Source organism: Gorilla gorilla, chromosome 7 (assembly GCF_029281585.2).
Source record: "Gorilla gorilla gorilla isolate KB3781 chromosome 7, NHGRI_mGorGor1-v2.1_pri, whole genome shotgun sequence".
NCBI lineage: Eukaryota > Metazoa > Chordata > Mammalia > Primates > Hominidae > Gorilla > Gorilla gorilla.
In genome coordinates this window covers 137,964,410-137,991,215 of record NC_073231.2, presented here as the reverse complement: position 1 = coordinate 137,991,215, position 26,806 = coordinate 137,964,410, and the positions used below count along the sequence as shown (strand labels likewise).

The 26,806-nt window shown below is 42.7% G+C and overlaps 1 protein-coding gene across 2 annotated transcripts in view; it reads left to right on the top strand.

Annotated features, from left to right (window-relative positions):
• Window positions 1-26,806, top strand: part of KCNQ3 (potassium voltage-gated channel subfamily Q member 3) — a 360,565-nt gene that overhangs the window by 314,706 nt on the left and 19,053 nt on the right. For both annotated transcript variants that reach the window (XM_031013871.3, XM_055349232.2), the window contains exons 9-11: window positions 3,193-3,219; window positions 25,353-25,555; window positions 26,506-26,608. In XM_031013871.3, the coding sequence (XP_030869731.3) occupies window positions 3,193-3,219; window positions 25,353-25,555; window positions 26,506-26,608 (333 nt within the window). The remainder of the gene's footprint in view (window positions 1-3,192; window positions 3,220-25,352; window positions 25,556-26,505; window positions 26,609-26,806) is intronic.

Below are 26,806 nucleotides of genomic sequence, written 5' to 3'. Positions count from 1 at the left end.
TTTTATTACAAATTATAATTATAAACTCATTGTTTTGGAATTGCAAAGAACTTCAAAGAGTTTCAAGTCCAAACCCAATTTTCTGTGAGAAAAACCTGAGAGCCCCCAGAAGTTCAGGAACCCCCAAGAAGTTCAGGCCACATACCATGCTGGGCATAACTGAGGGCAAACCCAGGTCTTCTGATCTGCTGACCAGTGGAGACTGAATGGACTTAGTACAAGTTGGTCATAAGAGTCCAAGGGGGTACAGGAAGATGCTGGGGTAGGAGTGATGGCAGATTATACATTCTTATATAGAAGCAGGGATGAGAGAAGCTATTAAAAATCAGACATTGCTTTTTATCAACAGAGCATGTGCATTGTTTTATTCCTGGTAGGGAGAGTGGAATTATGTCTGACTTTTCATTTTCTATAGCTACACCATTCAATATGGTAGCCACTAGCCTCGTGTAGCTAGTGAGAATTTGACTGTTAGCAGTGCAATTGAGGAACAGATTTTTTAATTTTAAAGTAAATAACCTTCTATGACTAATGACTACTGTATTGGACAGCACAGCTCTGGAATTGTTAGCTATGAGAACTGAAATGGAGATAAGAAGGCTTCTCCCACGATGTAGAAAATACTTGACCAAGAACAGGTAGTTCATTGTGTAACCAGGACTTGTTCCTTTTATGACCAGGGTCAAGATTATTGGAGTGCTTAGAAATGGAGAAAGGGGACTATATGCACTAGTCATTTCCTATGGCCAAATAACATTGGATCTGCTTTCATACATACTATCTTATTTAAGCTTTAGGATGTCCTGGAAGGTAAGTAGAAGGGGTAACTCCATTTTTCATAACCCCATTTTTATAGGTAAAGAATAAGAGAGTCAATGAGATTAATTAGCTTGCTTAATATCGCTCAGCTGATAAATGATGGAACAAAGATTGGAACCCAGGTCTTGTGCCAAAACCTATGTTTTTATTTTGCATTGTATCTCTGGGAAGAAAACATTATTTAGGGAGAAAACTGGATAAAAGTAAGATGACACAAGGGTTGTTTGGATAATAAGACCCATTTTTGAAGATTGTTATTTGGATGGTCAAACTGAGTAAAATGTGTGAGAGTAGTTGTCTTAGTCCCTAGCCCATAGCAAGTGTTCGGTCTCGGCTGATTGAATCTGGGCTGCAAGGGAGTATTGATGCCGAAGGGGAAAGGAAGCCCTCGAATTACTGCCCTGGGAAACCACTGTTAACAACCATGATCTAGAACACTCTGGAATGTTGTTAAAACCCTTTTATTCGTTTACTCCATTCATTTAGCATATATTTATTGATCATCCCTTATGTGCACTCTATTTGGTATTGGGGATCTAACAGTTAACTGGACAGGTCAACTGCACTGGTCCTTTCCTATCATAAGGGTAGTGAAGATAAGATAAGGATGTGCTCATGGGATGTTGTGACTTGGAGTTGGCTGGGGCTTTGGCTAGAGCAATCTCAGTGGAGTACTGGACACAGAAACCAGATGACATGAACTGAAGGGTGATGAGGAAATGAGCAAGTGGGTTCAGTGAGTGTAGGTGACAGCTGGAGTGGATGTGAGGCCAAGAATTTTTTTCTTTGATGGAAAGGGTCTAGTAGAGAAGGATAAATGTGCATATGGGAGAAGGGGAAAGACTAGAGGAGAGAGAAGCAGAGATGGCCTGGTCTGTGGAGTATGGGCCTTCATTAAGAGCATGGGCCCTTCATCCAGTGGCACAAAACAGAAGTCCAGTGAGTGGAGCCAGATGGTGAGACCATGGGTAGATCTCAGTGAGAGGGGAGTCAAGGTCATCAGCTGGGAGGAAGGTGGAGAAGTGAGAGAAGTCTGATGGTAGAAGAGGAAGCATGAAATACTCATCGTGGAGAGTGAAAGAGGAATGGACAGTGCTAATCCTTTAAACTTTCTCCCTACCATGCCTTCTCTTCCAATATGCTCTTCAGCTGCCCCCTTGCCCTTTCCTTCCCGTTACTACCTTTCCTACTTCTCCTGGCCTCAGAGACTCAGAACATCCTAGAGAGTCACAGCTTTCTGTGTCCACCTGCTTTGTGATCAGCTAACTCATCACTTTATTGTGCTCGTGGGGAAATGGGCCCAGAGAATGTATGGGCAGCCCAAGGCCACACTGTAACTAAATGCTGAGCTGACCCTCAAAGCAGAAATTCTTAACTCTTTTACTTCTCTGCCATGATTCTCTTGTTCTGTCTTCATCCCTCCCACCCATGGATCCCTATGTTAGGCCCGTCATTCTTTCAGCATTTAGTGAGCACTCTCATGTGCTGGGCTCCAGAGTGCTCATATTTTAGACAAGAAAAAAAAACAAGACTACATGTAATTCTACTACAATGTGATCCACGTGATAATGACAGAGTACCATTCTACTTGTGAGGGGATTTGCTCGGTCTAGACCTTGGGCAATTGAATAAGAACCCCTAGGAGGGCCCCTCCAGGTGGACATAAAGGATGAGTAGGGCTGTTCCAAGCAGGGAAAAGAGGAAGGGAGTTCCAGGCAGAAGGAGAGCCTGAGAAAAGGCTTGGAGTCATGAATATGTGTAAAGCACGGCTGGTGCACCTCCCATTTAGGATTGAGGGCTCCAGAGCCAGATCACCTGGGTTTGGATCCTGACTTTGCTGCCTCCTAACTGTGAGCCCTTGAGCAATTCATTTAATCCCTCTGTGCCTCAATTTTCTCCTCAGGGAAATGGGATGATAATAGTACTTCATAGGGTTGTTATGAGGATTAATTGAGTTAAGACAATGTTCGCTATGATGACAATGGTAGTGACAAAGTTATGGGGGTGTGTGACTGCTACATTATGACATTCCTGGTTTCCTGGTCTGTCTCCACCACCAAACAAATTTCCTGAGCTCAACATGAGAGCTGGGGCAGAGTAAGTGCTCAGCAACCATTTTCTGGATGAATAAATGAATGAATGAGTGGCTGAAAAGAGCCCTGAAAACCTCAGAGCCAACAGGAGTAGCATGGGCTGGGGTCTGGATGGGTAAACCCACCTCCTTCATTGGTTCCCTCCACACTGACCATCCTGTCCTAGAGCTCAACTCTGCTCCATCATCTTCAGAGAGAAGCTTTGCAGCAATCTTTCGAGGAAGGATACAGCTGTTTCACGTAATTTATGCTTTATTTTTTCTCCCTCTTCTCTTTCTAGGAAAGAACAGCTGGAGGCAGCATCCAGGTAAGTTTCTGATTATGAATTCCCTTCTTCCCATCTCTGTGTCAAGACAGAGCATCCTGCTCCATATGGTGTAGGGCCCCATGGGAGGTCATGCTGGTCCCAAGATAGAGTCTTTGGGGTCACATTGTTGCTGACCACCATAGTCCTCTGCTGGTTTCCTTCTGGTTGATCTGAGGGAAACTTAATAGGAATCATGGCAGCAGCCTCTTATTGAGGGTCTGGGTTCTGTGTCAGGAGTTCTGCATATGTTATCTCATTTGGTCTTCACAACCACAATGTAAGATAGGCCCTAATATCGTCCCTTGTGGAAGAGGAGATTGTGGCTCAGAGAGGTTGGGTTGAGATTGAGTGGCAAGACCAAAATTCAAAGTCAGGTCCAAATATTAAGACCATGTTATTTTCATGATATATCATTTCGTCTTGTTCTTGGGCTCACAGATGGTAAGTTGACTCGAGACTGTAATTCATGATCCTCATGACTGTGGAGGTTTCCCAGTAAACCACATCTATCTATATACCTATATGACATGTAGAAACCATTTTTAAACGATTATTATTGACCAATCACTTGTGAGTCCTCACAATCAATCTCCTGGACACTAAGTCCAAATGCTCTCCTCCTAGTGCTGACAGAATTTGGGCAGAGGAGGTGAGAGGACCCTGGACTACCTTAGAGGGGAGCCACTTGAGAACAATGGCCTTTGGGAGGCCAAGTCAAATCCTCCCAAGTGTTTCCATGAAGCCCTATCCATACAAAATCCCACTTGGAAGAGACAATTAGTGACAGTGTCAGTTCTGTTTCCTTTGGGTGTGTTTTCAAATGAACCACGTGGTTCTTTCCTGGACCCACTTGGGACTGTAAGGGCCTTTGAGGAGATCGTAAAGGAGGGTTAGGTGAATGACAGTAATGGTGTCAGGACATTCACTAGAGAATCTTCAGCAGCTCGTGGCTCCCAGAGGCAGAGTGAAAGGACACCACAGAGATCTCTGCAGATAATTCTATGGAAACCAAGGTCCCTGGAGAGGACAGGCTCATCCCACATCACACACCCCATAAGCACCAGGAGTAGATGATCAAGGTCTCAAGACTCCCAACAGGGTGTTCTTTGCTTTCCTTCTTTCATGACCAACAGGGTTATAAATCGTGCAGATTTTGACACTGCAAGTGAATTATTAAATCTACCTTCAGAGCCTTTTCTATACAGACATGAAGAAAATTCATTGAAATATGCATTCAAATATCACTGTGCCCTGGATTCAGCACTTCCAGTTTAATTAGGGCTCAGATAGATGCATTTTGAGGCTTTCCTGGGGATGCCTCCCTAGAAAAGGGGCTTCTGATATCTTGTCATCAACTTGCTCATGTCCCTTTCAAGAACCCCCCACTCTGCCAAGAGCACAGAGGGAAAATCTGTCCCATTATTTCTCAGGGTCAGAGTTGCTGGGTGTTTGGTGGCTCACCCACCTCAGAGAAGAAGAGCAAAGTCATTATGTAAGTCACTCAGTCTCCTTCATCCAGGGTTGGGACAGAGTCAGACTGGCTGATGCATTAGCAGTTGAGATGCCAGGTGTGATTATAGCTGCATAGCCTACAGATGGAAATGAGACCTGGAGATGGGATGCAAGAATTGTCAACAGAGGAATCAATTCCTTTACGCAGGAGGCGGGGAACCAAGTGACTACAGAATGTCAGGAATGTATGTGTGCAGTAGGATCACACTTGCTGGTATGCATTTTCCACCTTACAATAGCTTCTTCAACAGGCCGACAGCCACCTGGTGTTCCAACCTTCCTTTATTCATATTTCTTTTTTTTTCTTTTTCTTTTTCTTTTTTGTTTTTTGTTTTTTGAGATGAAGTCTTGCTCTGTTGCCCAGGCTGGAGTGCAGTGGCACAATCTCGGCTCACTGAAACCTCTGCTTCCTGGGTTCCTGCCTCAGCCTTCCAAGTAGCTGAAATGATAGGCGAGCACAACCACACCCGTCTAATTTTTGTATCTTTTTTAGTAGAGACGGGGTTTCACCATGTTGGCCAAGCTAGTCTCAAACTCCTGACCTCAGGTGATCCACCCATCTTGGTCTCCCATAGTGCTGGGATTACAGGCATGAGCCACCAGGCCCAGCCCCTTTATTCATATTTCTAAATAGAGTCAGATTTGGAGTTTATCTTATCGCCTCCTTCTAGCATAGGTAGCCTATACACTTGTTTATTTGTCAGGCTGATGAAAGAATTATATTCTCTGTAACTTAACATGCTGGTGCTATATTGGGGATAAGAAAAATGACTTTCCAGTCAGGTTATTGGAAAAAGCTCAAGTCCATATTTAGTTATAAAGCTATGGCTTTATAAGGGCTGTCTTGAATGTTTTGATTTACGTGGACTTGTTTGTGGAACATAAGCCCAGCTGAATTCTTACAATGACTGGGAGGTTGGCTTTGATAATTTTATGCTAAGCATTTTACATATGTCATCTTATTTGATTCTCATGAAAGTGAAGGCAGCTGACACCCTCCCATCCCTTCTCACCTAGTTTAGATGCCCAACTCATGATGCCCTGAGGTGGGACTCAGAACTTCCCTAATAAAGCATATATACTTTATAACGCTCGGCCCCTAGTAAGCCCACGGTAGAAGTTGGCTCTCTTCCTTCTGATTAACCTTAGAATCAGAAAGCCTGAGAAGGAAGCATAAAATTATCAAAGCCAACCTCCCACTCATTGTAAGAATTCAACTGAGCTTTTATTCCTCAAACAAATCCTCATAAATCAAAACAGTCAAGACAGCCCTCATCAGCGACAGCTTTATAACTGACTATGGGCTTCAGTTCTTTTCAATAAACTGATTTGAAAGTTATTATGTATCTATACAAATATAAGGTTCTTATTTTATATATGACATAAATATGATACATATTTACATATACACCTGTTAAATCCTCTCTTCCTCTCTAGACCATGAGCTCCACAAGGCTAATACTCTGCCTGAAGTGTAAGATATACCCCACATGTATTTGCTGAGTGACTATAAAAAATGACCTAATTCAAGGATGAGTTGTACCTCTGTTTTACTTATGAGGAAATTGATCTCAAGCATTTACATAACTTACACCTAAGTCAAACACTGAAGATGGACCTTGCAGATGCATAGGGAGTCCATTAGCCTTCCTCCGCATCAGCTGGACTCTGCCTGCAACACAGGTGGCTGTCATGCCCTTGTTATCCATGTGTGCAGAATGAGCTCGGCTAATACAATGGACGCATGATCTCAGCTCTTGTCTTCCCTCAGCCAGAAGGTCTTATCTCACATTTTATGTAGCCCCCTCCTTCACTTCCTTTGCAAGCCTGCCTAATGTCACCTCCCAAGAGAGATTTTTCCTGACCCTCTGCCCCTGATCCTGTCTCTATCCCCATGATCCTATGATGATTGCCTGTTATATATATTAAGTCAGTTGCCTCCAAGGGGCTAAGCTCTTTCTGTTTTATTCGCTGCATTATCTCCTACACCTGACACAGTGCCTGGAACAGAGCCTGACACATGGTTGGCTTTCAGTAGATATTAACTTTGTGAGACAGTGGATGGATGAATGGATAGATGGATGGATGGATGAATGGGTGGATGATGGATGGATGGATAGATGGATGGATGGACTCATTATTCTACAAGTGTCATAGTGTTCCACCCAACTTAAACTGAGGGAGGTGTACTGGTTCACATAGGCAGCCATCAGAGAGGGTGGGAACCCCTAAGAAACAAGGACTGGGACCCCAGGATTTTCTCTCTTTATCTCTTATCTCTGTTTCTCTTCTTGTGATAATTTTACTCTCAGCCGACTTTCTCCGTATCAGTGAAGCAGTAGATACTAACAGCTCCAAAATCACATATATTTCCTCTCTCTTCTGTCCATCTACCCTTCACCAAACACCAGTTTCTAAAATCCCGGAGAAGCACTCAGATTGACCCAGTTTGAGTTACATATTCACAGCCTGGACAATCTCTACCCCTTGAAGAGTAAAAGCCGCTACTGTCTAAGCTCTGGACCAGATTTCCACCTGTTAGAGTGGGTGGGTGTGGTATAAGATACTATACTTAGCAGCTCCCATTAGAGTCACATGATTGAAGTGGGATACTCAGTTCTTGAAAAGAACAGGGCCCTTTTTTCCTCAAAGAATGAGGGATGAAACATCAAGTAGACAAAACACGATAATTGTTCACTGCAGGCATAAATTCTACCTGTAAGTTTTCAAATTCCTAATAATAATATTGCATTAAAGAACATGAACAGTTAACCATATTAAGAGTGGCATTTTGTGTTAGGTCCATCATTTTGAACAGCAATAATAACTATTCAGTAGACGTGCAACAGTGCTGATAATTATGGACATCTTTTTGATAGAAACTAGCGTCTTTTAAATTCTCAAAATGGATAACTGTGTTGACAGCAGTTGCTTGCCTGAGCCCGGTGGTTCACTCTGTATTTTCTACCAATTCAATCTGAACGGCAGCCTTCAGGAATCTTCTCCTCTGTATTCATATTTGGAAAGGGAAAAAACTCTGTCCCAGGTACCATCTTTATCTCCTATGTGATGATTATGTCTTTCCCACTACAGAGTGGTCAAATTTAGTAGAGAATCATTCTTTGGATCAAAGAATCCAATAGTAACTTACAAAGAATGCTGACTGCTTCCCTGGCATAGTTGTAAGCACAACTCTTCTTCATAACCACCCTAAGAGATAGGTACTATTTTTAATCCCCATTTTATAGATGAGAAACTGAGGTCAGATAGATAAGTGACTTGCAGAAGATCACAAAGCTAGAAAGTGCAAGAGCAAGACTTGGATCCAGTTGGTCTAGCTCTGTAGTTCATGGTTCCTACCACTATGCTCCTCCTTCCAGCTGTTGGGAACAGTTACCTAGTCAGTCACAGCAGGTGTCCCTTTTGCTCGTTCTGTTTTCTTCTACCCTTTCTTGGCCCACCTAGCTGAAGTCCCTGACACAGGAGGAGGCTACAGAGGCAAGAAAAGGCACAGAGCCGGGGTCATCTGTGGTGTGAAAGAACATTTGGTCAGACACTATAATTCACACTTTGCCTTCTCCCTGTGACATCAGCCACATGAAATTTATCTCACAGAGTCATGAACAATGTTGGCAATCAAATACCTTCCATGCTTCAAAATCAATGACTACTAAAGGTAAACATGAATTTAGAGCTCAATCAATCCAATCCCCTAATTTTACTGATGATGAGGAAATTGTTAACCAGAGCAAAACAAAAGGCTTGAACACAACCCCATAGCTATTAGTATTTTCTCCTGCTATCCAGACCCTGCAACATTATCCCAGGCTGCAGAGTAACTGAGATGCAGAGGTGAGATTTGGACCAATTTTATTTAACCTCAGAGGGATGCCAGATATGTCCTGAAGGCTTAGTCTCAGTTTTCCTCTTGGGATAATGGGGTGTGGAGGGCTATGTAATTCCCCTCTGAATTATGAACCAATTAAGAAATATACCTAGAAGTCAAAGAATTAAAACACAGGTTATCAGACACTGCATGTTCTCATTCATAAGTGGGAGTTGAACAATGAGAACACATGGACACAGGGAGGGGAACATCACACACTGGGGCCTGTCGGTGGATGGGGGGCAAGGGGCAGGAGAGCATTAGGGCAAATACCTAATGCATGTGGGGCTTAAAACATAGATGATGGGTTGATAGGTGCAGCAAACCACCATGGCACATGTGTACCTATGGAACAAACCTGCACGTTCTGCACATGTATCCCATAACTTAAATTAATAAAAATAAAAAAATAATAAAAAAACACAGGTTACATTTTCTGGGTAAAGCAAGATTGGCTCTGGGGGCAACACTTCTCACCAAGTGTGTCCTTGGAAACAGCACAGGGACAGAGCAGACACTCTCCCAGTCAGCCACTGGGCACTGAGAGCTAGCGAGAGAAAGACCGTATCTGAACACTGATATTTAATACAGAACTCTCCCAATCAAAGAACATGGGTGAATGGCTATTGCACACATCATAACCCAGTTGGATAATTCACCTCCTTCCATGTAGAGAAGCTAGTAGAGCTATCAGCTTCTTCCAAATTCTTCTGAAAGTAGAGACATTGCATTTTTATGACTTCAAAAATAGGGAAAAGATGGTCCTCCTTATGGTTCATGTGGCCTTCTCTCTACCTATGAGCATGGTATCCTTTAGCACACAAGAATGTGTCTCAGCTCCCTGACTTGGCTTCATCAGTCTGAAAATAGAACTTTTCACTAAGTACATTCACCAAGCCCTCATTTGCTATTAGATTTCTACAGCAGCCATAACAAATTGCCACATAATGGGTTGACTTAGAACAACAGAAATTTATTCTCTCACAGTTCTGGAAGCTAGAAGTCTGGAATCAAAATGTTGCCTGCCCATGCTCCCTCCAAAGGCTCTAGACCAGAGTCCTTTCTTGCCTCATCCTAGCTTCAGGTAGTTCATGCTGATCCTTGGGCTTTTCGACCCATTCCTCCAATCTCTGCCTCCCACTTTACATGGCTTTCTTCTGTCTGAGTGTGTCTGTGTCCCAAACTCCCTCTCATTTCTCTTATAAAGGCAACAGTCATTGGATTAAAGGCCCACCCTAATTCAATATGCCCTCATCTTTACTTGATTCCATCAGCAAAGACCCTATTTCCAAATAAAGTCATGTTCCCAAGTATTGGGTTAGCGATACTACATGTTTGTGTGGGGCAACACAATTTAACCCTCTATGTTTGCCAAAAACAAGTGTGGTAGGTTGCATATGGTGGGAACCTGTCTCAGCAGATCCAGGATACATGACTTTGAGATAGATATTTGTGAAAGATTTAGATTTTATTATCCCCCTACACCAATGGGGACACTAGGGATTAGCAAGGTGAAACAACTCACACAGGGGCTGGGATTTGAACCTGTGTCTGCCTGGATCCCTCCAGATCTATGGTCATTTCTTCTCTTTAACCAGGGAATAAAAATAACTAGGTAGTAGAATTAGGAGGTAGTCATAGCCGTAGGGACTGATGACAGAGTCCAGAGTCGGACTACTAGACTTCAAAACCTGGCTTCCCTTGTAATTAGCTGTGTGCTCTTGGCAACTTATGCAAACTTTCTGTGTCTCCATGTTCTTGTCTGTGGAAATCATAATAATGCTGACCACATGGGCTGGCTGGAATCATACCTATCATGTCTTGAAGAGAGCTCAGCCTATAGTAAATGCTCTCTTCAAGACATGATAGGTGCTCACTAGAGATCAGTGCTGATCAACTGGTGTATTATTCAGACAAGAGATTTGGGTAAATGGAGAAAACATTTCTTACGAGACCAGAAGAAAATAATATGTCGCTCTCCACATTCACATCAGTGTCATTGGAGTACCAGCTGCAAATGTCCTGGAATCATCCTCATAGATCCTCAGGCTCACTGGATTACAGGGAACGAAACAGGCCTTCGAGTTCAGCAGAACTAATTTTGCAAACCTGTTTAACTGAGAGAACCCAATTAACACATCAGAGTTATTTCAAAATAATGATGCTGTTCCTTCCAATCCAGTGGTCAGTCCAATCACAATCCTGCTTCCTCCTTGCTTTATCTGTCCTTCCCCTTCCCCAGAGTAGCCAGTCCTTTGGGAATCACCTGCCACCTGAGCCCAAGATCCCTTATCTCTAGAAGGCAGAGATTGAGCTAGGTGATTTCCAAGCTGCTTCAGGTCCTTTGTGCTATAAGTTTCCAGCCACAATAGTAGAATTGGAACCATGTTGTTTTGCCACATTAGACGTTGCACGTTACAGATTACTTTTAATAATGTTGGCTATGTGATTCTGGGCACATTACAGACTTCACTGTGCTTCAGTTTCCTCATCTATATGATGGTTATAATAAGGGTACCTATCTCCTAGGGCTGTGGTAAGGATTGCATGCTTAGAATAGAGCCTGGCCCATGGTAAGTATTATTTAAAGGTTTGCTTTTATTATCATTGTTATCCTGATTTGCACCCATATTTCCAGGTTTTCTTGGCCCGGGGTTATTTCCATATGGTGTAGAGCTAGTTTAGGAGTCAGATCAACCTAGATTTGAATCCTGGCTTTGCAACACTTTTCTCCTTGCTTCCATCCATCCTTTCTTCATTCTATCCTCTGCCTTCCCTATCCTAAACACTGAGCATTAAGAGCTCTGCTTTTTGTCAGCCCTGAAGATTCTCAGGGAATTGTAACTCATATCCTAACGGGAAAGGCCCTCACAATCTGATGGGAGGAGCGGATGTGTCAGCCGAAAAGAACAATGTAGTGTCGGGGGTGCTGGCAGGGAGATGTTAGAGACACAGGGGCAGGTGAAACAGGCACAAAGGAAGGAAACTCTTAAGCTCTACCAGAAACAAGAGAACAGGGAAGAATCCACTGAAGACCTTTCTTTTGTCTTCTCAAGGGCTAAGTAGATTTTCACTGAACTGAAGAAAGAATTAAGGTCCTAATTTTGTTCCTTCCATCTTTCATTCTTTCATCCTTCAAGCCTTGGGTGCCTAGGCCTGTGATCTTTTCTCCAATCACCTGATTCTGTTGTAGGAAAAAAATGAGTTCTTCTCACATGACCAGGAAAGATTAGGCATGCAGGCACTTTGAAGAGTGAGAGGTTACAAAATATATTGGGTGAAAAGGAAAAAAGAAAAACAACACAGCAAAGTGAGAGGGGTTCCCGTTAACAGGTTTCCATCTCTCAGTTGGAATCCCAGGTCACCACCTAGGAAGAGGAGAGGCCAGGCTCCTCCTCCCTGCAAGCGGCACAAACTTCCTGCAGCCCCACCCCATCATCCCAGTGCACAGGCTGGTTGGGGATTCTCCAGGGACCTTACCAGCCTCCTGCATCTATCATTCCCTCCTCTAAAGAAGTACATCTAACTGCCATTAGAATAAGGATAAGGATAAGGATGAAGACAGATCTTAACTGCTTCCTGTTGACAGGGGGTGCTGTTTTGGGAAAACGGCAGTCAAATCGCCCTCAGGGGCCTATCCAAGGGTTCCCACCAGAAGGGGCCATTGCCCAAGGCTCCAGTTGCATGACTGGAGTTTCATGGCCTGAAGAAGAGACAAACTGAGTTATTAGAAAACACGTATAAATATGAAATAAGAGTGTGTGGTAAGGACAGCTCAGAAATCCCAGGGGCTTTTACCAGTTTGTATGGGGAGAAGGGGGCAAAAAGCCTGATTGGTTAAAAAAAAAAAAAAAAAAAAAAAAAAAAAAGACTTTTACCCTTTTGATGGCACATCAGGCTTCTGGGTTCCCTTCCGCTGAGCCTAGTCCTAAGCCAACCAGCTTAAGGTTTGGGACATTAACTTTTCCCAGTTTGGAGGATCCATCTGAAGGGAGTGTCCCATAATACAGAGACACAATTACCTATCAATGAAGAGAGGACAGGAGGAAAAAGGAAAAAAAATGGCATTTTTTTCAAAGGCGTCCCAGGGGTTCAGGATGCATTTGAAAGGGGTACAGACTGAAGATGAATGGCTACTCATCTAGAAAGAGGGGAATAGGTGTCCCTGGCTCCTTTCTCTTCCTAGCAAATACCTGGGGTACAGGCTGAAGATGAATGGCTACTCATCTAGAAAGAGGGGAATAGGTGTCCCTGGCTCCTTTCTCTTCCTAGCAAATACCTAGGGTACATGAGGGAGGGAAAATGAGGCATTCCTTTTTCTCTCCTTCCTCCTTCTATCTCTGAGTCCTGGTGACCATGACAGGGTGCCACCCATGGGTGTTAAAGAGGCTTTCACCCATGTTAATGGGGGGGGCGCTTGCGGGGTAGGAGTATCCACTACTACCCACATACCCCCTCTTTCTCCTGCTGTCAATAGCCTTGAATTACCTAGACCTCATTTATGCCATGAATACTAGTGTGATATAAGAGGGTGTTTTTATCCATGAAATGGGAAGCTTGGCTTAATCAGCAGGAATCAGTCATGCTCACCTGTGCTGTGCCTTTTAACTGCTGTTATCATCTGCCTCTGGATCCCTCAGATCCAGTTTTCTTTCCTAGGGCTTTGACCCAAAGCTTGGAACTGAGTTTGGAACAAAAATGTGTCTTGGGGGGTTGCATGGACTTCTTATCATAAGCTGAATACTAAAGTGAAGCTGTGGAATTGAGTCCTTCTCTAACAATGGAGAGAAAAGGATGTCTTATGATACATACAGGGAGAGAAAAGGATCTCTTTGGATGCATGTGCTTGGCTTTGGTTTTCTCTCTTGGTCTTACTTTCCCAAAAATGAAACCTCTGGGTTAGGGGCACTCTATTTATTCCTGTCATCTGGCGGGATTTGCAAGATAATGGCTCAGAACTAGAATATTGATCCAGATTTTTACATTACCCATCCCTCTTGTTTCTTCTGAGCTGCAGCCAGAGATTGCTGGTTGGGTCACAGGAACAATCAGGGTTAGTCTAAAATGTAGACAAAAACTTAAAAACAACTAATGAGTTGAGAATTTAATGACAAACTTATAATAGGTTTTGAAACATAATTCCTCTCTCTCCAGTACTCATTTTTGTTTAAAAAAATCATGATAGGATAGAGTTGTTTGCAAAATACATTTTAGTCTTATACTTGGCCTGATTATTTGCATAAAGTGCAGCTAGACTAGTTATGTCTACATAGGCCTTTTAGATTGGCTTTGATGGAACTCTGTCCCACAAGGAATCTCAGATAAGACCTTTTAAAGCAGAGCCCAGCCATGGGTTTGTATCCTCAAATACCTGTGAGTTGGGTGATCCTCTCCTCTTAAGGTCCCAAGATAAACTTGGAACTCCTGGGCCTGTTAGAAAGTGACACTTTTTACTGACCACAGGTCAGGAACCCTGTACAGGGACTGTGTAGGCAAAGGTATGAGGCCAGTTTTTTTCCAAGGGGCTTGTATTGGCTCTGCAAGTCAAGCTTGACTCCTTAAAGAGAAGAATACACTTCCAGTCAAAGCCTTGGTAAAACAACCAGTTTCTACAGTTGTTTCCTGTTGCAAAAGAAAATGGATTCTTATTGCAGTGATGCAAACAATTGTATGCCATGAGTAAAGAATACTCACAACTAGTTTCCAAATTCTAGGACAAGCAGGCAGACAGAAAGAAACATGCTCCAAATTTTGTTCACAGAGTATACCTTACTCAGTTGTTAAAGGCTGTAAATAGTTCAAAATAAGTTTCCTTGACTCTGAAAAACAAAACAAAACCCAGCAATATTCCAAGCAAAAGTCAAAAAGATTGCTTTGGTTTTCTTTGAGTTCATTCAGTTAGCTCTTGTTTTGCTTGATATTCATGAACATTTTAGCTCTTCATGAGTCCTGTACATTTTTTCTTTATTCCAATGGCACAATCTCCAAAGTTATCAGAAACCTGTATTTGAGAGTGTCTGCCAAAGTTCTGTAGCTTACTATAAACCGTCTTTTGAAAGAGATTAAAACAAGACAACAATTATCAAATGTCCAGGGTAGTTAGAGTTAGAAACACAATTGACAAAGAAGTTTGGTTATCTCATGGTATCCAATAACTTAACATAACCTTAATTATGATAGCATATACTTAGACATTAGAATTTTAGAAATCCCATACAATTCTGGAACATATATTGATGTTATTCACCAAAATATAGCCTAAAGAAGATTGAATACCACTGTAGCAATCCCATGTACGTAAACATGTCAAATAATCCTATTTACTTCTCTTTTCTGGATACTCCAGAGGCCCTCTGAAACATCCAAAAATCCAGATATCAGGAAACACAGTTTTGAAACTGAAGTTTGATTTGGGCAAGCCTGTTAAATATGTTAGAGGCTTAAAACACTTGACATTATGAAATAGAATTACATACTACCATAAATTATTTTGCCAAAATGCTGACTCAGAAATTTTAAAAAAGCAAAACCCCTTTATAACCCTTTACAAATTTTGCTAAAGAGAAGATTAATGCCTTGAGAATACCTTGCTGTGCTTTTATTTTAATGCTCAATTTACAGAAAAACCATATAATACCCTTTTGTATTTAATCAATATATTCACACATGGAATTTTTGTAAGACTAATTTTTACAATCCTTCCACCATTTGTTTAAACTTTTAGCTTTATCATATCTAATTTAAAACAATTCTTTAGCTTTAGGCGAGAATTTATATTTTTATGCCTTTTTCTAACCTTTTATTAAAAACACATTTTACTGTTCTTACACACCTTGCACATAAATCTATTTCCAGTAGTCTCAATTACATGTCATAATGGTAGCAGTTAGCAATTTTTAATGTAGAACCTGGTAAGTTGTTTTGATTATGTGCTAGATGCAGCCAAGGTTTGACTCCTTCCAGCATAATTAAGGGTGTGGTTAGTTCCACATGTCCCCAGGCCTTACCAGTTGTGAAGCTGGCAAATTGAAAAGTTCTCAAAAGCCAAAAAAGCAGCCTATAACCTTAAAACATTTAGCCAACCTAGGATCTGACCTGCATAATTTAGTCCACCTATTTATATTTTGATGACATCTGCTTTTTACCAATAATTATTTTTTATAACCAACAATAATGTTTTTATTTTTCAATGATTAAAGCCACGTGAAATTACCACAGCTTTTATCTTCCCTTTAAAAAATATTTGATCCAAGCACTTACCTTCTTTTAGGCCAATTAATTAAAGATCTTTTTACAGACATCACACACACACAACACATATATAACTACACAGACAGGCAGAAGAAAATGCAGTCCCCATAAGATCTTTTGTTTGCCAATCTCCTATTTGGATTATTGACCTCCAGGTACTATTAATTCCTGGGGTTCCATGAAGAAAACAGAGGTCTCTCCCCTCTCATATGTGCATTAAAAGTGGCAAGGCAAAATGGAGAAAAATATTTCAGTCAACTGAAAAAAAACCTTTTCCCAGCAAAACAAGGTCCAAGAAAAGGAAAACATAAAGTCCTTGTAAATATAACTAAAACTTGGATAATCCACTTTTAATTAAGGTGAACACTCCTTAAGAAAATCCTTTTAACTCCCTTATTAGCCAACTTTAGCCATACCAAGCAGCCAATATTTCTGGCTTTCAAACTTTACTAAAGACTCAGAGAAAGGAAAATCCAAGGTGGTTCGTGGAGGGTAAGGGAATCAACAAACCGCAAAACCTCACATATCAAACCAGAAAGGACTCATTCTGGCCAGGCCACCCAAACGCTAAACAAAGCCCTGCCACGAGGTTACAGGCCACGCCCTCAAGGATGTAAATCAAGATGGAGGCCTGCAGCAAAGTTTGCTACCAGCCATACAGAAAGACGTGCAAAGCACACCAGAATGGCTACAGCTTAAGACTAACCTCACAAATCCTTTCTCACATTTAAAACTCTACCAAAAATACAGTGATCCCCATCATTCCCAGCCCAACAAAATGTCTTCCAAAAGGAAAAAAAAAAAAACAAAAACCTTGTTTAAAAGTCGTCTGCTGACAGCGTAGAGAAAAGGAGGTTAAATGCAGGGCTGTGTTAACTGCTGACAAGGTGGAGAAGAGAAAAGGATGACTGGGGGAAGAACCTCTTATTCTTATGGCAAATGGTTTCTGCACCAGGGAGAGAAGCTAAACTATTGTGGGACAGAGCTGGACTCTCTGGCTGGGGGAGGGGGGAACTCTGTGGACATGTGGCAGGGAATGCCAGCCAGTTGCTTGGGGCCCAGGCAGCAGTTGTGGCTCATACTTACCCTGCATGGCCGTTGGACACTGCACACACATGAGGCACACACCACAGCCATGCACTCCAGTTGGTAGGGAAGCGGGGACAGGCAGCTGCCTGACCCAACTGTCCTGCGCGTGTGTCTGTGGCCCTTGGGGTGGGTGTGGACCACCTCCAGTGTTGTATTGTAAAAGGAAAGATAGTTGTCATTACTGTTCCAAAACAAGATAAATGCCGTAGGACCAAAAGGCTCAGAAGCAAAAGTTAAAGGTTTTGGGTCCCCATTTCACCTTCCTTTCCTCAGATCCCATGTTCTGGGCACCAAAAAAATGTTGTAGGAAGAAACCGGGTTCTTGTCACATGACCAGGAAAGATTAGGCATGCAGACACTTTGAAGGGAGAGGGGTTACGGAACTTAGTGGGCAAAAGGAAAAAGGAAAAACCACTCAGCAAAGGGAGAAGGGTTCCTATTAACAGGCCGCCATCTCACAGATAGCATCCCAAGTCCCCACCCAGGAACAGGAGAGGCCAGGCTCCTCCCCGCTGCAAGCAGCAGGAACTTTTTGCGGCCCCACCCTGTCCTCCCAGTGCACAGGCCTGTTAGAGATTCCCTGGGACCTTCCCCCTCATCTGCCTCCTGCATCTATCAATTCTATATGAAAAATCTCTAGAAATGTCAATTGATTAGATCAGCTAAGAAGCACAACCATGTCCCAAGAAAAATGCACAGAAAACCTACATGAGCAGCAAATCTTTGTTTCTAGCTACAAAATAATAAATTCCTCTGTAGAGAAATAAAGTGTATGGTCAGAATTCTCCAGTAAAACAGAACCAATGGAATATAGCGAGGTTTATAACAGGAGATTTATTATAGGAATTGGCTCACATAATTATAGAGGCTGAGAAATCTTACAATCTGCTGTCCGCAAGCTGGAACACCAGGAAAGCCAGCAGTTTAATTCAGTCCAAGTCCAAAGGCCTGAGAACCATGAGCTCCAATGGTATAAGTTCTGGAGTTCAAAGGCCTGAGAACCAGGAGCTCCAATCTCCAAGGGCAAGAGAATATGAATGTCCCAGCTCAAACAAAGAGAGTGAATTCACCCTTTTCCCTCCTTTTGATTTATTTGGGCCCTCAAAGGATTAGATGACGTCCATCCACATTGGTGAAGGCTGATCTTTTCTCAGTCTACTGATTCAACTGCTAATCTCTTCCACCCTCACAGACACTTCCAGAAATGAAGTTTTATCAGCTGTCTGAGGATCCCTTGGCTCAGTCAAGTTGACACATAAAATTAACCATCACACAAAGGATAGGAGTTATTTGGTTCTCCCAGCTCTACCACGAACAGAGTGAAAGCTGTAAAGAAATTGCCAGCCTTGGCAACATGGTGAAACCCCGTCTCTACTAAAATACAAAAAATTAGCTGGGTGTAGTGGCGTGTGCCTGTAATCCCAGCTACTCGGGAGGCTGAGGCAGTAGAATCGCTTGAACCTGGGAGGCAGAGGTTGCAGTGAGCCAAGAGCCAGCCTGGGCGACAGAGCAAGATTCTGTCTCCAAAAAAAAAAAAAGAAAAAGAAATTACCATCATCTTCTTCAATGTTTATACCATTTAAGGAAGGCCGGTCAAGTTCCAGGCCCCCTTTCTTTTGGCCACTTCACGTTCATTATCATCTCATCTCCAGTTAGCATTTCCCATTTTATTTTAAAGAATAAAATATCTTAAGAAATAAGCACAGACAGCAACTTTCATTTATACTCTTTTCTTAGAGAGAAAAATAGGACACCAAAGCCTCAAAAATTTGGCATATGGAAGGTGACAGGTGTTTATTACCTGTCTGCTTTCTCTGTCTCTCTCAGGGTAGACCATGGTGCTAGGAAACCTCTAAAAGTACTCTTAAAGGGAACTGCAGATCTTTTGTTAGTCCCCACTCTTTCCACATGAAAAGATTAAAGGATGAAAGAATGAAGGAGAGAAGGCCTTGACTCCTATAAATGGGATTGGCTGTTCTGTGCTGGGCACTCAGTCTGCACCATTGTACTGAGCACTCATATCAAAATAGCACAAGACAGATTAACCCTTTCTTCGAAATCTCTCTTTTTTGACTCTAGTGACACTGCTTCCATTCATCCGTCATCCATATATCCATTATCCATCCATGCACCCATCTTCATCCATCCATTCATCTCTCTATCATCCATTTACTTATCCATCCATTCACTTATCCATCCATTCATCCACCATTCAATGAATATTTATTAAGACACTCCTGTGTACCAGAAACCATTATAGAGTCTGGGAATATAGCAATGAATAAAAAAGACACAGTCCCCAACTTCTTACTTGACACGATGCCTCTCAGTCTTCCTAAAAGTAACATGTCCCAAACTCCACTTTTGATTTTTTCTCCACACTTGCTTGTTCAAAGTCTTGCCCAACTCCAAAAAAAATAGCTTATAATGATGGTTATAATATGGGTACCTATGTGATTGCACAACTTATCTGTGCAATGAGAAACCAGGGGTGGTTATTTATCAATCTTTTTCCTCACAGCCCATCTAGAACCCGTCAGGGAATATTGGTGTACTAGTCGAAAATTGATGTCAAAGTTCTAGTCTTCTTACTCTACCCACTGCAATCACCCTACTCCACAGCAGTAGCATCTTTTGCCTGGATATCTTCAGTGGCTTCCTTTTCAGTCTCTCTTTGTTGTTTTTGCTTCCCATGGATCCCTTCTCCACCAAAAAGTCCATTGTGTTCTTTTTGAATTTTTTTAAAATTGTAGTCAGATACACATAACATAAAATGTTGCTATCTTAACCATTTTTAAGAGTACAGATCTCGGCCAGGGGCAACAGCTCACGCCTCTAATCCCAGCACTTTGGGAGGCCGAGGCAGGCGTATCACCTGAGCTCAAGAGTTCGAAACTAATCTGGCCAACATGGCAAAACCCTGTTTTTACTAAAAATACAAAAATTAGCCAGGCTTGTTTGAAACTAATCTGACCAACATGGCAAAACACTGTTTCTACTAAAAATACAAAAATTAGCCAGGTGTGGTGATGAGCACCTGTAATTCCAGTAACTCGGGAGGCTGAGGCAGGAGAATCGCTTGAACCCAGGAGCAGAGGTTGCAGTGAGCCAAGATGACACCATTGCATTCCAGCCTGGATGACAGAGTATAGACCCTGTTTAAAAAAAAAAAAAGTACAGGTCTATAGTATTTGGTGTATTCACATGGTTATGAAACCAATCTTCAGAACATTTTACTTTGCAGAACTAAAACTTCATTTCTATTAAACAACGCTCCCCTGTTCCATGCCCCCAGGCCCTGGAAACCACCATTCTACTTTCTGTTTGTATGAGCTTGACCACACTTGATATCCCATATAAGTGGAATCATATAGTATTTGTCTTTTTCTGAAGGGCTTATTTCATTTAGCATAATGTCCTCAAGGTTTATTCATGTTGCAACATGTGTCAGGATTTCTTTCCATTTTAATACCAAATGGTATCCCATTGTATGTCCATTCATTTTTTAATCTACTTATCCACTGATGGACAACATTTGGGTTGCTTCCACCTTTTGGCTGTTGTGAATAATGTTGCAATGAACAGGTATGTGTTTTTTAAAATGCAAACTTCAAATACTTTGTCCTCAAAAATCTTTGTGGGCCTCAGGTACACTTAGAATACAATTGAAACTCCTATTTTCTATTTCTGTTTAAATAGTATTTCGTTTCTAAAGTCTCTGACTTATCTGGACTCTGATCTCATCTGGTGCCACTCTGCCTCTCACTTAGAATGTTTTGGCCGCATGCCCTCCCTTTGGTGCCACAGTCCAGTCCTCATGCCCCTCGCACCCACCTGCAGTGCTTCCACCTGGAGAGCTCTTGCCTCCTTTCTTTGAAATCCAGCTTCTTGCCTTTCAGATCTCAGCTTCTGTCTCCGGACCACCATCATCTTAATCCTTGATTACTGAAATTGGTTTCCTAATTCATCTTCCCATCTACTCAAGACGCCTTCCTGAGCCACCCTACCTGTCAACCTCCCATTCTTCATTACTGCATTCTCTTGGTCTCCTTGTCAGATTTCTAGCAATGAATGTGTCTGTTTACTTATGTCTTCCTGACTTTATCATAAGTTCATTAGAGACAGAAGTCTTCTTGACTTTATCATAAGCTCACTAGAGACAGAAAACCACATTGGTTTTAATCACCAATGTATGTTAACAAGTTACCTTGAGCCTGAGATTTACAAGGTGTGGAACACATTTTTGTTGAATGAATAAATATTAGCTTCGTTTTACAGATGAAATTGAATCTGTCTGAGTTAATGACTTTCCTAAGTGAAATATAAACTACAGAGCAGAGATTGGAACTCAGTTCTCTTACTTCAAAGTCCACACTCTTTCCACTATACAGCAGTCCCTTTCTCAGCTGTTAGACGCATTTTGTTAATCAGAAGATTGAATGTTTTATTACTTCCTTCCTTCTTTCAACATTGTAATAATAATTTTAGTGCTTGCAACATTCCAGATCCTGTGCTAGATCCTGTATATACAACTTGAACATGGTAGTTTCAGGCCCAAAAGCTTACCATTCAGTTTTTCAACCTCAGCACTATTGATATTTGTGACAGATAATTCTTTGTTGGGAATTTCCTGTGCATTGCAGGATGTTTAACAGCATCTCTGGCTTCTCCCCACTAGATGGCAATAGTGCTCCCCATTATTATGTCAGCAGTAGTTGTGACGACCAAATGTCTCCAGGCATGGCCAAATGTGCCCTGGCTGGGGGGTCAAAATCACCCCTAGTTGAGAACCACTGATTTAGTAAGGGAGTCCCTATTAAGTCAAATATTTCCCTGTAGTGGCCGAGTGTCATGGATGAGAAAAGCCTGAAGTGGACTAGGGGCACAGAGAATGGATGTCTAATGGATCTCAGTAGCCACTAGACTGAACGTCCAGATGTGGGGCTGATGCTTGGACCATGTTTTAGACAAAAGTAAGAGTCATTTAGATGAAAAAAAGGGATGAAGATTTTCCCAGGTCGAGTTCACAGCACATGCAAAACACTGAATGTGAAGAAACTACACGGAGTTGAACATGGCTGAAGTTCCCCGTGCTGATACCTGAAGGAGGAGCCCAGGACAAGAGCCGCATTGTCCAGGATAGAACAACCTTGATTTTCCTTTTCCATGCCCAGTCCACCTATTTGCAGTTTTTACAACTCATATTTGGAAGTTGTTTGCCTGCACTTAACACGTCAAGAGCCCTAGCTTTCGAAGAAAATCTGATGTCATCTCTGGGGAAGGCTTTTCTTGCAAGATCTGCAGTGCCCTCCTAGAACAACATCTTAATTATGCACTGGAAATCCATACAGCGTAGAACAGAGTTGGGTTTTGAGTTTCAGCAGTGAACTTTGCCTTGCATTTGATTATCCTTTGGGGTCTTGGATTTCAGGCAACACAATTAAGAAGTAAGCTGATCATCCACTTTGCTGGAGGAAGAATTCCATAAGCCTCTTAGGTGCAATGGCTGTGAGCGATTCTGAGCCGAGACTTCTGACTTTGTTCCATGCATCTGGATTCCTAACACCGTCTAAACTGCCATCTGTGACCAATGGGGTTTTAAGTGAACGTGGCCAAAACAATCCAGACCGTTTGAGGTTGCAGTGAAGCACTTACATGCCTAACAAGCAAATCCTAAATCCCAGCACAGATAGAACCAAGAGAGTCCTCTCATTATCTTCCTTATATTCAACAATTATAGTGAAACTTCAATTCAGGAAAAAGTGGCTGCTATTAATTTTGTCTTGCTTAGTTTATCTGGAATTAAGCTCCTCATATACTTATCTCCTACGGAAGTGGAGTGGAATGACAATGTTGAACTTTTTAAACTAGCATTAAGAAGTATTGTAAAATAATATATGAATCTCTCAAACTTATCTCAGTTCATTTAAACAACAACAACCAAAAAAACCTTTATTTGTGGCCCAGGGAATTGTATCCATCCTTTTCGCACACATCGTCAGCCTTCTACTGCTTCTGTGGGAAAAGGATTACTTACTGAGTTAATAATGACAGCCAGCATCTATTGAGCGCTTCCTGAATCTCAGTTGGCTGAGCACTCGACATGCATTACCTCATTTAACCCTTAAACATCTATGAAAAGCATGGGCTTATGGTCATCATTCTGCCCATGAGGAAACTGGAGACCAGAAAGCATAAATGATGTGTCCTAGGTCACATGGTTTGTCAGGATGCTTCCACCAGGCTGGTTTTGCCCCTGATCTTAGTTGCTGTACTGAACATTCAGATGTTCTGAGCAGGGAAATGTGCTGTGTTCAAAGATAGCCAGGCAGAGTCTTTGCCTTGCTAGCACTGCATAGTCCAGTGGGGCGGGCAGGCATGGAAATGTACTGTCTCCATACAGCGCAGTGCCAGAAAGACTTCAATGTGTGTTCAGCTCAGTTCCTGCTTCATTCACTATTTTTAGCCCATGGGCTCTGTCCTATTAGTCATTTATCTAGTAGCAGCCAGGAAAGCAATTCCAAAAATGTTGACTTCAGTTCAAGGAAGATGGAGCTGGCTGAGCATTGGCGTTTTTCTAAATTTATCCTGGGCTGGTTATTAATGGAGTTCCTCAATCAAACTGCTGGAACAGTGCTGGGTGAGAGAGAACAGATCCAGAGGAAGTCAGGAATAACAACTGCTCACTGCTCATTCATATACTCATTCATTCATTCACTCGTTTGTTTTTCAAAGGTTTCTTAATGCCTTGTGTATGCTGGACTGTAGGCAAGAAATGTTACAGAAATTATCACATGTAACACTCCCTAACCCTCTATGAAGCAGATGTTGTTAGGCCACCATGACAGACGAGGACCTGGTGTTCAGAAAGCACAGGGTGACTGTGTGGCAGGAGTGTTCACTCTTCCAGCAGCCACAACACGATGACCTCCACACTGCACCCAGCTTCAAAGGTAGCAGCAGCTTCTGGCAGGGGCACATGAGTAGCCTAACCAGACATGCTCTTCAGAAAACACAAAATTATCGCAAACCCATGCAGAGCTGATTTGATCACCTATATTCATTCACTCTCTCATTTATTTCACAAGTACATGAGGGAGTGCCTCCTGTGTGCCAAGCTCTGTGTGAGGTAAGGGAGCAGAAGCTGCTGCATTGAGTATACTACTGGGCGAAAACACACAATGTGGCACTCTCTGGAAAGTACCACAAAAAAAGGACTTTATCCTTTGTGCTCACTAGGGTAAGGGGGCAAAAGCTGAGAAATGGAAGAAATTAACATGTATAGAGCCCCTGCTCTGTGTCACACTCTATGCCAAATCCTGGATAAACATCATCTCATAGCAACCAGATAAAGCAGGGAATGCTTATCCCTACTTTACAGACAAGGTAACTGAGGCTCAAAAAGGTCATAGATTTGCCGAAGATCAGCTAGATGGGAAGGGTGGACTTGGGCTTAAGTCAAGGTGCAACTGGCTTTTTGCAGCAGGGCAACTTTATATTGGCATTATTAACCATTTTCTTTGTACCAGGAACTCTTCTAGAAGTATCCTGAAGCCCATGGACCCCTTCTCAGAATAATTTTGAATCTATAAACAAAATACAATATACAAAAGAAGCTGATTATATGGAAACAGCGTTATCAAAGTCTTTTGTGATGAACCTGGTGGCAGATTGAATACCACCATAATTTGGAAGCCAGCATGAGCATAAACAGTACCTTGAAATAACAGGATATAAAATTATCTGTGATTTCTGTTGTGGCAAGTCTCAGGCATTTAGGATATTACTGGAGTTTGTTGCCCACATTCATAATGGAAAGAGATGCTAAATTTTCGTTAGAAGTTAGTAAATTAAAAATGTATTTTTCCCCATCCAAACTCACGGACTGCCAAATTCTATCCATGAGGGTCTGTTTGTGGACACCAAATTAAGAGTGCTGCTTTACGTCATTTGTGTTGTCAGTTTCTTTTCAAGGAGGAATCCTTTGATAAGGATTTGTCTGTGTAAATCACTATCTGGGTACCATGGGATGATACACAGGAAAGGCAGGAAGTTATTGATGCAGGAAATGGGCATGGGGAAAGATGAATCTCTGCAGCATACTAGGATGAGCCAGGCAATTTATAGCGGGCATCTCATGTAAGCTACATTTAAGCGTATGGGAAAATTGACATTCAGAGAAGTCTTGCCCAGGGTATAAGAGCTAGCAGGCTGTGGAGCTAGGATTTGAACCACGCCCTGTCCGATTCCAAGCTGCTGAGTCAGATTCAGCACTGTGAAATGCACGGTCCCCATTTCTCCTTGGAGGAGCATGTGTGAGTCTTTATGGAGGGATGGGAAATTTTAAGAGCCTGCACTGAAGGAGGAAAATTGTTCACTTTTGCTTATTTTGTAGCCAAAAGCTGGGTCTCTTGGATCGGGTTCGCCTTTCTAATCCTCGTGGTAGCAATACTAAAGGAAAGCTATTTACCCCTCTGAATGTAGATGCCATAGAAGAAAGTCCTTCTAAAGAACCAAAGCCTGTTGGCTTAAACAATAAAGAGCGTTTCCGCACGGCCTTCCGCATGAAAGCCTACGCTTTCTGGCAGAGTTCTGAAGGTAATGCCTTTTTATCTCCCTCCCTGTCTCCTCCACTTCTTCCTCCCCCAAGCCCACTTCCTTCCTCACCTCTCCCTCTCCCCACTTAAGAACCTTTGACTCCACAAGGTAACTCTCTCCCTTACCTCGCCAAGCCAACTTCTTGCTTCCCTAACTCCTCCTGTCCCTTGGGCTGAGGCATTGTGATGTATTCCCAGGAGTCTAGGGCTGCAGGCTCCCAAGTTAGGAGCCTGGAAACCTGTCACCTTGGTTTCTAAGGGTCCTCCCCGACCCCCTGCCCCATGGTTGGATTGTTATGGAGGTCAACTTGAAGGATGGGGCAGCGCCAGGTGCAAAGCAATTTAGAGACCAGGGCACGGGAAGAGTGGCAGAAAAGCGCCCTCTGGAGGCTGTAGGAGCCATGGCCTCATGTGCCTCTTTTACTTACGCAAAGGGAGGACATGCAGAAAAGCCTGTTTCCTCAGTGTCTGAGCCCACCCAGGCCCTCAATCCTCATTGTATCATTCAGTTCTCTCTAAGGCCTCTGATGTGTGCGGCTCAGAAAGTGACCTCTCCAAGGTCACCAGGATAGAGACTGACAGAGCAAAAGTCCCAGCTGAGGCCTGCACGGTGTGTGTTGTTTGCTGGCTTCTGTGTCCTTTGCTGGCTTCTGGCTCTGGGGGCCACTCTGGAACTGCGGAGCTCACTTCTCCTCCCTGCTAGCCTTTTCCCTCACTACCAGTCATGAGCTGCGCACACTTTTGACTTGGACTTCTGGATAATAGAATGAGGGTGCCAAGAAAGGCTGAACAGCATCACAGCTTGAGAATACTGTGGAGTCTTGCAACGTGGAAATAAAGACTCTGGGGATTGACACATCCAGAGGCGTGGAAGGCTTTGACCGAACAGTGGGGTCCCCGAGCCTTTTCCAGGTCTGTGGCCTGCCGTTCATATGTGTGTCTCCCTCCCAGATGCCGGGACAGGTGACCCCATGGCGGAAGACAGGGGCTATGGGAATGACTTCCCCATCGAAGACATGATCCCCACCCTGAAGGCCGCCATCCGAGCCGTCAGGTAATGCTCCCACGGTCCCACCTGTGCCTGTGTGCCTCCCCAGCTCCAGCTCAACTCCCACAGGAAGGGGCTTATAAAATTCTCTTGCGCTTTGGGAAGGGGGAAGAGAAGCCCCTCCACTAACCCTGAGTTAGGTCCCTGAAGTACGTAAATACTGTATGCTGCCCCAGAAAAAATGATCCAGACATTAGCAAGTCA